This window comes from Micromys minutus (assembly GCF_963924665.1).
Source record: "Micromys minutus genome assembly, chromosome: 12".
Classification (NCBI taxonomy): Eukaryota; Metazoa; Chordata; class Mammalia; order Rodentia; family Muridae; genus Micromys; species Micromys minutus.
This window is the reverse complement of record NC_137981.1, coordinates 51,217,804-51,234,007: the sequence shown is the minus strand read 5'-3', so window position 1 is coordinate 51,234,007 and position 16,204 is coordinate 51,217,804. Positions and strand designations below refer to the sequence as shown.

At 49.7% G+C, this 16,204-nt stretch overlaps 1 protein-coding gene across 1 annotated transcript in view; it reads right to left on the bottom strand.

Annotated features, from left to right (window-relative positions):
* SLC25A37 (solute carrier family 25 member 37) overlaps nucleotides 1-15,871 on the bottom strand; it is a 40,113-nt gene extending 24,242 nt beyond the window's left edge. The window contains exon 1 of the mRNA XM_080926553.1: nucleotides 15,639-15,871. Coding sequence (XP_080782679.1) covers nucleotides 15,639-15,848 — 210 coding nt within the window. The 5' untranslated portion in view covers nucleotides 15,849-15,871. The remainder of the gene's footprint in view (nucleotides 1-15,638) is intronic.
* Between the last annotated feature and the right edge of the window lie 333 nt (nucleotides 15,872-16,204).

Sequence of the window (16,204 nt, the reverse complement as noted above, 5' to 3'; positions counted from 1 at the left end):
AGGCCGGCTTCCACACCCTTCACAGAGGCCACACCTTCTAAAGTGTGCCTGATGATTAGCCACTTAAACAAAGGAGAAAAAGCAGAATTCACAGCAGTCCTGTCGCCAGGCTTGGCTTGCTCATGCCTCTGCTTATAATTATGCCAGGTGATGCATCTGTGCCGCTGTCTCCTGTGAGAATCATCCATTGTCGTTCCTGTACCCCACTAAAACACTGTATCAATGGCCCAAGGAGTCAGGGGCCAACCAGGTTCACCCACGTGCACAAAGCCCCACACGATATCAACAATGAATCTGTGTGCCCCAGAGTCTGCTGCACAACACACAGAAAAACACCCAAGGACACGGGCACCGTCAAAGCTGAGCCCCAGATTTAAGACAGACTTAAGGTTTCTCCGGGTTTCCATTACGGGTGAGAGCACATGCTAACTAAAATCTCCCTAAAAAGAAAGAACCAGGGCGTACAACTTAAAGCAAAACTGTCTGAAAGAAGTGTTCCCAGGAGTGACAGAAGGTGAGGGACCAGGGTGACAGTGACTCCAGGTTTGCAGAGGTCTCAGCAGGGAAAATGACATGCTGTTCTACCAGAGAGAACTTCCTACAAACTACCCCTTAGTGCGCTGCTGGGTGGGGGGGCAGCAGGGTGGGTGGAATTCTGGTCTTGAGATATGTATGATTTAAAAAGGGAGAAAGAGGAAACTCCAATCCACTCAAATAATTTCCAAACTCTGAATGTCCTAAATAGAAGGTGCTATCTGATCAGAGGCAGGGCTCCTAGTTTAAACCTGTGGGGAACCATCATGAGGACACCAAGGCTGAGGATGTGGTAAAGCAGGTGATGTGAAGGAGGAAGAAAGTTGCGTGTGACTTGGGAGACCCCCCTATCATTGATAAAGTACTTGCAAAGGACCTGAGTCCGATGCTCAGGCCCCACATTTAAAAAACAAACAAACAAACAAAAAACTCTTGAACTTCCAACACTGAGGAAGGGAAGATACAGACCTGGCCAAAATGGCTTAGCCTCGTGACTGTCTGACTCAAGAAGACAAGGGAATGCTAGGCACAGTGGCACGTGTCTTTAATACCAGCACTCATGAGGTAGACACAAGCAGCTACCTTTGAGTTCTAGGCCAGCCTAGTTTACATAAGAAGATACTGACTCAAACCAGCAACAAGGCTCAGGAAGTGAAGCCGGAGATGTGTAGAAAACATGGACGAGATGGAGACTTCCTGAGGACTTAAGGCCAGGACTGTCCTCTGGCCTCTGTAAATATACATGCATGTGCATGCACACGTACACACAAAAAAATAAAAGGAAGGGGCTCAGGCGCCATGGGGTGTGCAATGAGAATGTGGGTGAGTGACTGGGGACACTGATTTCCCATAAACCTGCTAAGTATCAGAAGAGCCTGAGAGCACAGCGTAGGGGCATTGAGGATGAGCTGACCCCCAAATATGAGACAGGCGTTTGATCCTCTGCACCGTGTTTCTATTTGGTCCTGACCTTGGCCTCGAATTCAGAGAAGAAGGAAAGAAATCAAGTGAATGAAGTGGGCGACAATTCTTTGATGTGCAATCCCCAGGATGTGTGGCCCATCACTCTCCCCACCCCACCCCAGAGAGGGGATGCTAATGGGACCTTTCAGCTTATCTTCATCATCCCTACAATGCTCCCCGCAAATGCCCAGACAACCCTATGTAAGTTGCTGGCAGCGCTGGGTGACCTTTGATCATGCCCGTTGACCCCTACATGACTCAGCTTCCTGGTGATGAACTTATGAAAGGTCCCCAAGCAGGAAAGAGTCAGAGGGCTGTAAACAGAGCCCTCCAGAAACTTCTGGGACTTTCTCCCCGAGGTTCCAGGGTGGGGCTGGAGTCATTCAACATTCTGGAGCGGCTTGAATGAAGGGTCCGCAATCTTGAAGGGTGATTTCAAGTGGACAAAATAAACTGCAATTTCGAGGCGGGCACTTTGGAATCCAGGGACAAGGCAGGCCCAAAATGGAACGTGAGTAATTGGCTCCTCTCCCAGAATGCACTGCAAGCAACCCTCCCTTCCCAGCTTTCTTCTCGAGGCAGAATTGCTCAGGCTAGAAGTCTACGTGTTTGGTCAAGCATATTCAGAGCACCTATATAACCTCAGCATGTGGGAGGTGGAGACAGTGGTCCTCAGGAGCAGGCTGCCTAGCTGGATTAGATGAATTAATCAGAAAGCTCTGGGGGTCAACTGAGAGACCCTGTCTCAATATATAATTAATTAAGGGATTCACTGAACATCAGCCTCGAGCCTCCATAAAACACACTTGTATCTGGCATACACAGATGTCCCCATTCTCGTGTAAACATGCATACCACATACACATACAAGAAGGCATGCAGAAGAAATAAACTCCCATCTTGGGCTCGATTTCAACCAGACCAAATCTTTTCTTCTAGTGTTTCTTCTGAGTAACTACCTGGCACTGGCTAGACACAGAAAAAGATCCATTCCCACCCAGAATATGAGCTGAGTCACCAAGACCTCCTGTGCCAGAGAACTCCACAGCCACATGCTGCTCTGGTCAGTAGGCCCATGCACGTGCTGCTGGATTGGCCTCCAAGAGAAATGGGCGTGAGTGTCCACCATGTGTACGAATAGAAGGAACAAGACAACCTGTTGTCTGTTCTGTGATGCGTCAGAACAAAATACATATATCCCTGTTCTAACACCCACAACGTCTGCAGGCTTAGACACACACCGAGATCCTACTGCACAGGACCTCGAAAACCCCCTTCCTTCTCTTTGAAGCCCAAAGTCCCCGAGAATAGGTCCATCTTTTTTCGAGGACTTGATGTAACATGCATCTATCCTCTTGGGCATCAGACCTCATGGGAAAGGCATCTCACAACGAGTACCTTTGCCTGATGGTAGCCAAGGCACGAAGCATCTTCACGGAGGCCCTTAAGTCTTCCCAAGAGGGGCATTACCATGAATTAGGGAGGTAACAGATTAGAAACCACAGTAGGAACCAAACCAGACATGGTGACTCTGGAAATCCACTTCTCCATTCTTTATTAAGATGCTCCCAGCTAGCTCACTTGCACAACCACACACAGAATAGACAGACAAATGTGCACAGGCATGCACTCTCTCTTTCACACGCACGCATGGGCACACACAGACACACACACACAAGGCAGCATCCTTTTGGGTCTAATTCTTAAAGCTAATTATCCACCAGCCACCTAGCACTTTCAGTCCAGACACTTCTAACTACCTCGCCATATCCGGACAGAGAGCACCCTGAACTTGGGCCATGGCTGAGTCAGAGGCTGTGTGGGCAAGTCTGTGCCCCACAAATCAGTACTCACCCCTTACCTTCAGTTCCTGATGCCAAATATCAGCAAAAACCACAAAGAAAGGGAGGTCAGGAGACCCTGAGGTGATGACACCTATTCCTACACAGACACACAGGCTCAGAAATCAGGACAGTGCACAGCACAAGAGCCAGATGATCTCGGGGTTTATCCCTCGCCAAGACATCCCCAGACTCATCCACCTGGTGCTCCATGGGGCAGACTCAAAGTTAGGATGAGGGTGTGCAATGAGAAGTTGATAGAGTGCTTCTGAGCAACGGCCCTGTGCATTCTAATGATCACCTCATTCCCTTGTGTCCCAGGCGGAGAAGCAGGCAGTTGAGGACTCAACTGGGTAATAGGTCAAAGCCCAAGGCCACACCCACAGGGAATCCTACAGTCCTACATGAACACAGATCTGGCTTCACCCCTTTCCCTAGAGCCCAGTTTAACAATAGATAACGTGGTGGAACAACCTGCTTTGAGCTTTAAAGTGGTGCTCCCGGGCTAAGGAGGTGGCTCGTGAAAAACCACTTGTCATGAAAACAAGAACCTGAGTTTTTAATCTCCAGATCCCACATAAAAGCATGCACAATATGTGTATAATCTCAGCGCTTCTACTGCAAGTTGGGTGGAGACAGGACAATTTCTGGAAGGTTTCAGCTACACTGGCCTATGCACTGATCAACAAGAGATGTTGTCTCAACAAGAGGGGAGGGAAGAACCAGAGCCCAAAGTTGTCCTTTGACCTCTGCACATATGCCATGACACTAGGAAAGAGGGAGAGGAGGAAAGGAGGAAGAGAGGGAGGGGGAAGGGAGGGAGGGGGTAGGAAGGGAGGGAGGGAGCGATAGAAAAAGCTGTGTTCTCTGCATGGTATCATAACAACACATACCTATAATTTCAGAACTTTATGAAGCTGAAACAGAAAGGCTGAAAGTCAGAGGCTAGCCTGTACTACAGTGTGCTTCGATCATGAAATCCCATTTCAAATGGGGGGGGGGCTCCTCGGGCTCTCACAAATGGACCAAATGGAAGACAGGCCAAGCATGCCCATACTTCCCAATTTCGGATGAGAAATCTGCAGCCCTGGTGGACCACGAAACTCTAACGCGGTGCTAACGAGTCCAAACAAGTCACGTTTAAACTGGAGTATGAAGAGAAATTCTCAGATCGACCTCAAACAGAAAGGACCGCCACAACTGCAGTGTGTTCAGAGAGAAACCAAAAGGAGCCAAAACCACCTTATGGCCATATAAACATGGATTCTCCTCCTCCCTGGGACATGAGACTGAGGAACTAAGTATGCATCAGAACCCCACATCCTGTGAAAGGACTTCTTACTAGCACTCCCCTGGTCTCCATTTCGACAACTAATGCTGCCTTAATCACAAATGGTGCTCTCTGCTCATCCATCGAGACCCAGAACAAGAATGTTTATTATTAATGGCCGTGTCTATACCCCAAACTGTACCTACCTGTCACCCCACCTCAGCTCAATCATCCCAGCTGTCCTGTCAAAGAAGGCCCATGCCCAGGCCTTGTGAGTTTTCTGAAGTTCTGTTTTCTCTCATCTATGAAATGAGAAACAGGACCTCAATTTTCACACCGCAGAAGGACAGTTAAAGGGATGGAATTACAGAGGCCAAAAGCAATGCAAACATGCTAGAGATCATTGCATCAGGAAGACCAGCCAATAGGCAACACACAGCCAACACAGGCATTCTGGCAAGCCAGTTTTCAGAAATAACCATGATGCATCGTCATTTCTACATGAGCCAAAGCCAGGCTCTGCTCTAAGCCTTCCCTGCACCATGTCAAGACCTTCTCCTGCACACTGAAATGTGTACTCTTAGCTCCATTTTATAGACCTGTAAGGCACAAGGAGGTCTGGATAGGTAGAGTCAGTTTCTTTCTGGCCCTAGAGCTGTGAGTCTGTCCTTACATACAAGCCTGAACATCTCCAATCATTAACCACATTATACATGAGAAACTATATAGGACTTGTCCTAACTCTTATATGTTAAGGCTGACAAAAGCCATTTAACTCGCATAATCTCACCTAAGTCTCCCAGTAGCCCTGCCAAAAGGGGAGAGCAGATTCATATGTGGTTTCATGGCAAAACCAGCTCAGAGAAATGACTTGCCCAACACTGAAGCTGGTTACTGACAAGACCAAGAATTAAACACTAAAGGCTGCCTCTTTACACAGGACAGGCACACACCTCTTCTGAGGCCATAGCTACATCTCAGAAGTACCCTTCCTGGCTGTCCCAAGAAATAAATAACCATCAGCACACTGAGGTCACAGGATCAGGGTCTTCCACCAGCTGCAATATGGACCACCTACCGTGGGGACAGCCATATGAAGTTATGGAACTTTCTAAAGTTCTGCCCAGCCACATCTGATGGTCCCAAGAGCTCATCAGACACAGGAAGTACCAACGGGACAGTGGCTAAGCTTGACCACTGGAGGACAGACATTTCCTAAACCTGTTACGAAACTGTGCCTCAAGCAGTCTGGGATTTCTCCCAATTTCAACACATTTTGTTTTCTCTCAAAGAAGACACTGGTCTTAAACCGTGGCCCCTTAGTGACTAAGCCAACAGCATCCTGGGCTGTCTGGGATTACACACAGGGTAGGTAGATATTTTCAAAGGCACCTCTGTGAGCCAATGTGACCTTCTAGAATGACTAAAGATCACAGGGTAGGAGCAGTCAGGATCCACACTTTCTCTATTTAACAATGGTCTCAAAGGAAGCCAGGCGACACTGTTCTAAACTCCAGACCTTCAAGAGAATAGCAGTGTGGCCACTAAGAATCCGACAACTCCCACCTCACCTTCTAGCCCCAATGAAAGTATTGACTTCCAAGGTTTCTGTGCCTTGGATGGGGGTGGGGAGTAAACGTGCTTGGAAAAATATTAAATGGAAAATGCCAGAAATAATTCACGCTTTTGTTGTTGATGATTTTTATTTGCAGGAGCGGGGAGGGGGTGGTTTTTCTAGACAGGGTTTCTCTGTGTAGCCCTGGCTGTCCTGGAACTCACTCTGTAGATCAGGCTGGATTTCACCCTGCTTAGGGTCTAGTTACAGGGAAGAACCATGCCTACTTTGGGAATAAGGACTAGGAATTCTTACTTCTGCACCCTGGTGTTTAGTGCAGGGTGTGGAAAGAGAGAGAACAGCAAATTCGGAGCAAGATGAGCAGCCAGATGAAGGGGTAGCTTCACGATGAGTTTTCTTTAGTTACTGTACTCTCGCTGTGAAGACACACCATGACCAAGACAACTTATGAAAGAGTTTATTGGGGCTTTCAGAGGGTGAGTCCACAGCCATCCTGACAGGGAGTGTCCTGACAGGCAGGCACAGTGCTGGGGCCGTAGCCAAAAGCTATTTCCTTATCCAAGAGTTAAGGCAGAAAGGGAGAGGCTGGGCCTGTAGTGAAAGTTTGAAATCTCCAAGCCCACCCCCAACAACACCTCCTCTAACAAGACCATACCATCTAGAGAGCTAGAATTCAAAAATATAAATCAATGGCAGGAGGAGGGGACAATTCTTATTCAAATTACCACAAAGACAAAGCTTCTCCCAGGTTCTACTGAAAAAAAAAAATGAAAAAAAAGGAAGAGACTTGAACAAAATTACTAAGGTAGTCTCTTTTGTGGCCAAGATGTTATGATCTCAAAACAATATAGAATAAGACAAAGGCAAAGCCAGCATCCGTTTAATAACGCAAGATATCCGTTTGTTTTACTTCTGTTTGGCTGGGTTTTGTAGCTCTTTACAACTCCCATCTTCCTGGCTTCATTCACCTCATCCGCCGGCCAGTAATATTCCAGGAATGCCTTCATGGCCCCAATCTGGTGGGTGAGTGGGAGGAAGCTGGAGGGAGCTCTGTGTCACACTCAACATCACTGTATGTGAACGGGCTGCCAGGCGTGCAGAGCACTGTGTCATTGGATACGGAGTGTAGAAAGGCAGGGTTGCTTCCCATCCCCCATGCCCCAGGGTCTAACTAGCTCCGGGAAAACCAGCTAGATGACCCATATCAGGGAGCCAACCTTACCCTTACAGCAAGATCTCACTTTGGCTATCATAAATACCATAGGCAGCCCTAGCACAGAGCCTCCCTATTGAAAACCATACTGCCCGGAATCCCTGTCATAGCATCTGGCCAGATGTGACACGCATCTGGTGTTGCCACTCTTCTGATTGCAGATGATAAACTCGGAGGGCTCTGGGGCCAGGTGTGCCGGAGCAGCTTTGAAGGGCAGTCTCCACAGAACAGACAGCAGAAGTTCACACACCAAATGCGCCCTAGCACCTATTCTGTTTCAGGTCACAGAAATGCAAAGATTGAAGGAACACAAGCCCCTCCCACTGGAAACTGATAGTCTAATGAGCAATAAATAAGAAATAAAGAATTCTGTAGCTGCAAATAACATAAACAAGCAAATGGCACTGTATTAGAAGGAAAATAAAAATAAAATAAAAATAAAAATAGAAGAAAAGATAGGAGACCAGAAAGCCAAGCCCATGGACAAGACCCTAAGCCATGGCAGCAGGGATGGGGAAGCACATAAAACACCTTGGACTCAGAGATACATTTGTCTTCCATTTACTCAAGCAGGGGCCAGGAAGAAGCTGAAGGTGCCATACAATGGGGTTCTGGATAGGCTCTCAGAAGGGCACTGAGATAGGGAAGAGGGGGGCTGAGCCATTGATCATGACACCCAGACATGCTGTGTTCAGGAGAGGCTGTGGGGCACCAAGCAGAAACACGAGATGCAGGTAGATCTAGGAGTTTGAGGCCAGCCTGATCTACAGAACAAGTTCCAGGACAGCCAGGGCTACATAGAGAAAACTTGTCTTAAAAAATAAAAAGAAGAGGGATAGGAAGAAGGAAATAAAGAAAGGAGGGAGGGAAGGAAGGAAAGGGGAGGGGGGGAGAGAAGGAAAGAAAGAAGTTTACTAAGAGCCTCACCAGGCAGGGGCATGGTATACATTGTCACATTTTTCCTTTCCTGTAACCCTGTAAGGTGGGACTGGCATTAATGTTCCCCAGTGGGCTAGGAACAAACCTGAAGTGAGAGGTTAAGTCATGTGCCCTGGTGTAGAGTCAGGACTCAATCCTGCAGTATCTGGGTGCTTTGTACACATCACACCTCCCCGACACTATCAACTCCCCTGGAGGAACAAGAGAGCCCTGTTCCCTTACAATGGAGGTTGGAAACCAAGAGTGTGAAGAGCGCCAAGGGGAGGTGAGCCATCTGGGGTCCTGGCTTCTCTGCAACATAGAAAAAGATGATGAGGTGGGAAGACAGACCCAAAACTCAGAGTGTCAATGGGGGCAGGGCTGAATTACCCAAGGACTCAACTTCCCAGTGGGCAGAGCAGCTTTCCAGAATCAAGTGCATACACACATACAGAAAGACAGAGAGAGAGAGAGAGAGAGAGAGAGAGAGAGAGAGAGAGAGAGAGAGAGAGAAAGGGGGAGTACACAAGCTAGGCATGGTGGTGTGTTTATAATCCCTGGCAAGGCAGAGGCAGGCAAATCCCTGGAGCCTAGCTGAACTATCAAGCTCCAGGCCATTGAGATCCACACGTACATGCATGTACCGTGTGCTTTCACAGACACACAACAGGCACAGAGGCCTACACTGTCAGGTGCTAAGTTCATAGAGATCTGGGGAGAAGTAATTGCTGAGAGTCTGAGTCCCTGGAGGAGGGACAGTGACTATAAACCGCATTACTGAAGGGGAGGAGGAAGGAGCGGGCTCACTCCTTGTACCAACTCTGTCCTGAGAGTTACAAGGGCCTCACCCTCCAACCCCCAAGAGACCAGCATCTTCGTTCTACACGTGGGATAACAGCGCGGAAAGGCCAAGAAACTATGTCAAGATTACACAGGTAAGAACGGGGCAGACTGGGTGAAAGGTCCTGAGAATTCCTGACCACTAGGAAGAAAGATGGACTTCTAGGGTGACAGCAAAGAGAGACAGGGAAAGAATGGGAATGGAGGTAACCTTTGATGACAGGGGACAATATCAACTAGAAACTTCCACAGTATAGATGAGGGACAGGGAGGCCAGGAAAGGGAAGGAGAGACGGTTGCTAGGGCTCTCCTCCATAGATAAGGAAATCAGAACTCAGCCTTGGGGAGCAGAACGCTGGTCTGCCAACTCCAAGGACAGAATAAATTGAGCTTCAGGGAGTTCAACAAAGGCAGGGGAAATGGCAAGGCCAATGCACAGGGCTACAGGTGCTATGTCCCTGGGGGCCACTGAGTGGGGCCGGACTGCTTCAGTTTAGGAACAAACATCGATGCCCCCCCCCAAGGCTGAGTAAAAAGGGAGATAGGAAAAGCCTGGGAAGCGCTGGGGTTCCAGAGTTAATGAGAAGCAGGAAGGGGCAGGGAAGGGAACGGAGAGGGTAGCTCATCCACTGGACAAGGAAAGGCAGTTAGTGACCTGCAACCAGAGAGCAAAAGCCTAGTAGGCCTGGTGGCTCACACCTGTAACCCCAGCATTCAAAAGCAGGGAGCCTAGCCTGGGTTAGGCTAGCCTGGGCTACCTAGTGACTTTCAGGTCAGCCTCTATGAAGAAAAAGGTGCGGGGAGAGGTTCTGGTGAGCTGCAGAGTTCCGGCGGCTCACAATCACCTGTAACTCCAACTCCAGGGGATCCGACACCTCGAGGCCCCGTGAGCACTCATGTACACAAATCCACACAGGCATACACACAAATTTTTTTTAAAAAATCTTTAAACACATACATACACATGTACACACAAAAGCCCAAGGCAAAGCAAAGTGGGATCGGGGACCTGAAGTAGATTATTGTAAAAGAGTTCAAAAGAAAACCTCATTCAAAAAGAGATAGCCAAGGTGGTAAAGACTTTGCCAATAAAGGTCAATAAAAAGTTTGGAGAAAATACCCCTTAAGCGCAGAACACTTGCCCAAGTGACTTAAGAAACAAAGTCAATTAACACCTACCCCCATTTCCACCCCCACCATTAAACTCCAAACGCACAGTGAACATGATGACTCAGCAGGTACAGTGGCTGATGACTCAAGGTCTAGCCCCTGAATTCTCTTAAAAGTGGAGGGAGGGAACTGACTCCACAAAACTGTCCCTGACTTCCACCCACCTGTGCAGCCTACCATGATCAACGAAAAAAATCAATAAAAAATAAAAAAAATTTAAAGACCTCAAATGCCACTCCATCTTAAAAAACTGAAGTGGCCAGATGTGCTAGAGTTATCTGGAGGGAGCCTCAGTTGAGAAAATGTCCCCATAAGAGACATTTTCTTAATTATTGACTGATGGGGGAGGGAGCCTGGCCTGAGCTAGAGGTCCTGGGTTCTATAAGAAAGCAGGCTGAGAAAACCATGAGAGCAAGCCAGTAAGTAACATCCCTCCATGGCATCTGCATCAGCTCCTGCCTCTGGGTTTCTGCCCTGTGTAAGTTCCAGTTCAGAAATGAACAGTGCTGGGGGACTGTAAGCCAAATAAACCCTTTCCTCCGCTTTAACAGTCACCTTAACTAAGACACCAGGTATAGTGGCGGCGTACACCTTTAATCCCAGCACTCAGGAGGCAGAATCAGGTGACTCTCTGTGAGTTTTAGGCCAGCCTGGTCTACGTAGTGAAGTTCCCAGGCCAGGTAGGGCTACACCGGGAGACTTTTGTCTAAATAAATAAACTCACTAAAGTTTATGTATAAATTTAAAAACAAAGGTTTGATTGTTTTTGAAATGTCGAGCCCCCTTTGCTACTCTGTTATTCAGGGTGTTATCCTCCCCCCTTTGCGACACCCCCCCACCCCATCCTTCCCCTCCATTCCTGGGCAAGGAGAACACGTGTGGGTCAAGTTCCAACTCTGCAAAGGGATGCAGACAGCAGATGTGGTTATCAGAGTGCACCAGGGCGTCACAAGAGAACGGAAGAACTTCCGTTGAACAGAACTCGTTTTTGACGCCTTGTCTGTCCGCCTACTACTCACCTGTCCAAAAAATGCTTCTCAGCGAAGGGCGGTGGGGGGGAGGCAAGGAGGAGGGAGGGAGAGAAAGCACTATCACATTGCTCTAGGGGATAGAGTAATTTGGGACTTCATGGCCTCTGGAAGTTGCACTACCAGCTGTCCTGCACTTTGTTGTCGCTCCGGCAGCTGCCAGTTCTCCTCCTAGTCAAATGGGGAAACTCAAGGGCTGGGGGGTGTCCTGGCACCTGCCTCACCCGGGCTGTCCCCAAAGGCAGGTCAGGCTACAACCATGCTTAGACCATCCCCTACATAAGCTATGTCAGCCATTCGGAGGTGCCTGGAGAACAGGGGGCTCACCCAGCAAGGGTTAGAGCAAGGCTTTCCTGACAAGCCACTCAAAGGAGGGCTGTGAAAGGGTCAGTGGAAGTCCCCCACTTCAAATCTTTCCTGTTTCCTTTCTTCCCTGTGCTTACCAAGCTGACTTGCATGGTCTCTGCCTAATCTGGATGGAATTTCCTCCTCCACCCACCTGGCATGCTCCCTCCAGTCCTGAGCACTCCTGACCACATGGGGCTCTTGTTTCCATCCCAGGGGCCAGTCTGAGCCACCATACCCGCTGCCACCACCGGTTAAAGGCTCCTAGGGAAATGCTGCCGAGCCCGGGTAACAGAGAAGTCACAGCTGGACAAGAGTCTGCAGACACCAGGCATCCTAGATTCCTGACTTGGCATCTCTCTGTCAGTTGCTACAATCATGGGGGGAGCTCAGTGGTCCGCGGGTCTGACTCTTTCAGTGAAGCCTTCACATCTACCACTAGCAGTGAAGACGAAGGGGAAAGAGATACCACTAGCTGTGAAGGGGAAAGAGAAAGGCTAGAGAAATTGGCGCAAGTCTTCCCAATAGGAACTTAAGTAACCTCAGGCTTTTGCTGCCGGGAGAGAAATCATGGACTGTCGGATTCTATGATGCTCAGACTTTGTGTGGAAATGGAATCTTGCTAGGTAGCTCAGGCTGGCCTTGAACTCACTGTGAAATTCAAGCCGACCTCAAAATCTCCACACACATCCCCCCCATCTCATCCTCTAAGCATAGGATTCCTTGCACTGCATGTACTTATGTTTACTTATGCTTCTTCACACGTCTCTGGGGTTACCTGACTCAAACAGGACTTCAACAGTGTTCCTTGCTACCCAAATCGGATCTGCTTATGTACCATACTGTTGCCAATCTGTCCCCCAGATGCTCAGCCCTCTAAGACATCAAAACCCACAGTTTGAAAGACACTGGACATTAAAGAGGCATCGGGAGATGACAGAATCTTATGAAAAAGCAACCTGAGTATTAGAACAGTGCATGTCCATAAGTCCTCTTTCTGTACTGAAGCCCACAAACCCAAGCAGACCAGCAGGCTTTGATTGCAAAAGAACGGCCCTGAATCCCAGGGTTCACACAGCCTTGGACAGCGAGTCTGAAAGAAAGGAGGTGGACTCACTTCTCAACAATGACGAGTTCAAAATGAAAATGAATGCCAAAAATAAAAATTAAATCTTTTTTTTTTCCTTCTTTCCAAGATATGATTTGCACGCACTTGGTTTCAGCTATAATCGTTAGCACGAAAGAACAATAGGTGTACCATACAAACGGGGAGGGGCTAAAGGCGAAGGAGTGCCCGTTTTCCCCAACAAAACAAAGGCACAGGTCCCTGCTTGAGGCAGGCAGCAGTGAGCTAAAGGGCTGTGGGCCAAGCCCGCCCTCCTGACTCAATTACTCAGTCTTCATCATCCAAAATATTTAAGAGGGACGCAGCTGTGGTCTTCCCACATGAACTGCTTCCATGACTGGGTCATATGTGTGCCCTGCCCCCAGGTTAGATACAGACAACTGTGGTGACCTTGGTCAACACTGGCTCTCCTGCTGCCTACTTGGAGTCATATGGTTTGTGACGTTAACTTTCTCTGTGCTTTTTTTTTTTTTTTTTTTTGGTCTTCTGAAAACTAGAAAGAAAGAGGGAAAAGAAATCCTTGCTGCCGAAAAATAGTTGCAGGGGAACACAGAAGGAACTTCACACCCAACCTGTGAGTCTAAGAACAGGAGAGGGTCCCAAGGGTCACTGACGGGCAGCCAGGATCAGCCTCAGAACTAGAAGACCCTGCTGACTGGCAATGAGAAACTTAATTTTACGATCAAATCCCATAATGTGCTATGGTGCTCGAGCGCGCACGCGCGCACGCGCACGCACGCACGCACGCGCACACACACACACACACACACACACACACACACACTGTGAGGTATGCTCACAGCTCACACACACGAACACTCCCAGCTCACACTCACACACATACTTACACTCACACATGCACTCACACCCACTCACAACTCATACACACATACATACAAACATACATATACACACATTTACTCACACACACAGGTTTATGCTCACAGCTTACACACTCAAGAACACTCACATATACACTCACAGCTCACACACACATTCTCTCTCTCTCTCTCTCTCTCTCTCTCTCTCACACACACACACACACACACACACACACACACATACATATCCACAGATGAAAACTTTTTGGAAAAGACTAAGTAAGTACCAAGGGGAAGCCTGAATCAAAACAGGTCAGGGAAAGTGTGGGAGAACATAAAGTGTGTTACTTACAATGGGGTGAGATATTCCTGGACTGTCAAATAAGTCAAAAGGCATCAATAATTATTTCTAACCTTCAAAGTAAGCTAAAATGATATGAACCAGACCTCATGGCAAAGGGACACCAGGCCTCAGCAGTGGAAGGCTTCCTTAGAAGGAATGTCATCTCCAGATCTGTGACCTGTTCATATTAATAGCTCCTAACCTTCCCCTGTCTCTAACCGCGATACATTAGCCTGCAGAAAACGCCCTCACATTTGATCCGTCTTCCCTGTGCTAATACCATCTAGTATGTGTCCCAGCTCTTTCTAAGGTGATTTAAAAACCTAAGACAAGTTCCCCACCTCCACACTCCTCAACAGCGACAGGTGAGGAGCACTGCAGATTCCCCGATAGGACGATGGAGGGACAGAGGTGAAGATGACTTGGCTCTGGCAGTGAGCTGGAAGACAGGCCTTGCCTTATGCCCAGCATAGTGCTCACTGGACTTGGCCTGTCCAGCCAATGACTGCCGGCTCTGAGAAAACCCAGATATTCATACCTGCTCAGGTGAGGCCCGAATCAGCAGTAAGGCTGTGTTTCGTATGTACAGACCTGGCACCCTGCCTCACAAAATAACTGCCACTTAGTGAGGCCCCAAGTTCCCCAAAGCGTAGTGGAGCAGCAGCTTAGCCCAGGCTAAGAATCAGAGGAAGCGTCTCCGCTTTCCTCCTTTGGCCTGGGTTTATTCATGTTAACTCCCAGGGATGTCTTTCCCTCTAAAAGTGCAATGTCAGTGCAGGTATGACTTCCTGCATCTCTCACGGGGCCTCTCTCTAGGTCCAGCACAGGCAACTCTCAGTCTAACAAATCTCACCTGTTCAAGCCGCCTCTTGACAGGAGCGCATGCGAAACTACCTGGGGGGGGATGTGACCAGGTCAAACTGGAAGCCTATTACACAACCCACAACCGTACAGTACAATCTGCAGGTCCACTTTGCAGCAAGCAATAGACAGCAAAGATCCCACTGTCTTCTAGTAGAACTGGGTGGAAAGAGAGGCGTCACATAGAGTGTCGCAGATCCAGCCCCCCCCCAAAAAAAAATAAAATAAAATAAAATAAAAGAGCTGCCGAGTGCCTGGGGGAAAGAGCGAAACGGGGTCGCTGGCTCTTCCCCAGCCCCTAAACTACCCCAGAGCAGCAGGCACGCGCCGGGGCCAGAGGGCGCGCGGCCCGGGGGATGGGAGGGTTACGTTTCTCGCAGGAGCGCGGCAAGCGCTTCCCGGCCACCAGCTCCTTCAGAAGCGGCGCACGTGCAGCGCCCGCGCGGTCGGACCGCACAGAGCCACAGCCACCTCCGCACACTGAGTGCTGACCTGTCCCCCGCGAGCGCGGAGGGGTCAGAAGTGCAAGACTCCCTGGAGGGATCTGGGGGCACTCCCCCGGGACTTCGCGGAAGGAGCGACCCGGGGCGCTTTCCCGGAGCTCCGGCTGCACGCACACAATCCGGGAGAGAGCTCTGGCCTGTCGCCGCGCCCCGAAGAACCGGCAGCGTGGCTTCCTGGCTCTGCCCCGCACTGGAACTGCGCGGGATGCAAACACGCACTGCTGTGGATGCTCTCCCGGTTCCTTCCTCTCCTCGCTTCCCCACACCAGTCCTCCGCGCGCCTCACCTTCACGGAGTCCACCGGGTACATGATGGAGTGCTCCAGAATCCCGGCCATCGCTCCCGCTGTCATGTGCGTGGACACCGAGGCGCTGGTCGGTAGGTTCTCGTAGTCTTCCGACCCGGCGTCCTTGCGGCCGCAGCCGCCATCGCGGCAGTCCCCATCCATCCTCCGGCCCGCAGCCTGGCTCCCCACGCCGCCGCGGCGGAGCTCCATCCGCGGCCCCGCGGGGCGCGGGAGGCGACTGGAGGTGGGCAGGAGGGGGAGGGGGAGGAAAACTTCACTTCTTAAAGTGGGAACCTCCTCCCCCGGGTTGCGCCGGCTGACGCCATGGCGGGCTGGGGTGGAGCCGAGCAGCCAGAAGCACCAATAGCTGGAGAAGAAGAGGCCTGGCCGTGGCCACGCTATTGGCGCGACGGGCAGAGGGCACCCACCTCTCTGTGTGACGTCGCTGTCCGCTGCACATTTCCAAGCAACCGGACGGGGGCGAGAGCAGACATTGGGGTGTCCCGGGAAGTTGTACTACCTAGGGGGTGGTGACCATCTGCAAGGGACAGGCAAGTCCCTGGGGA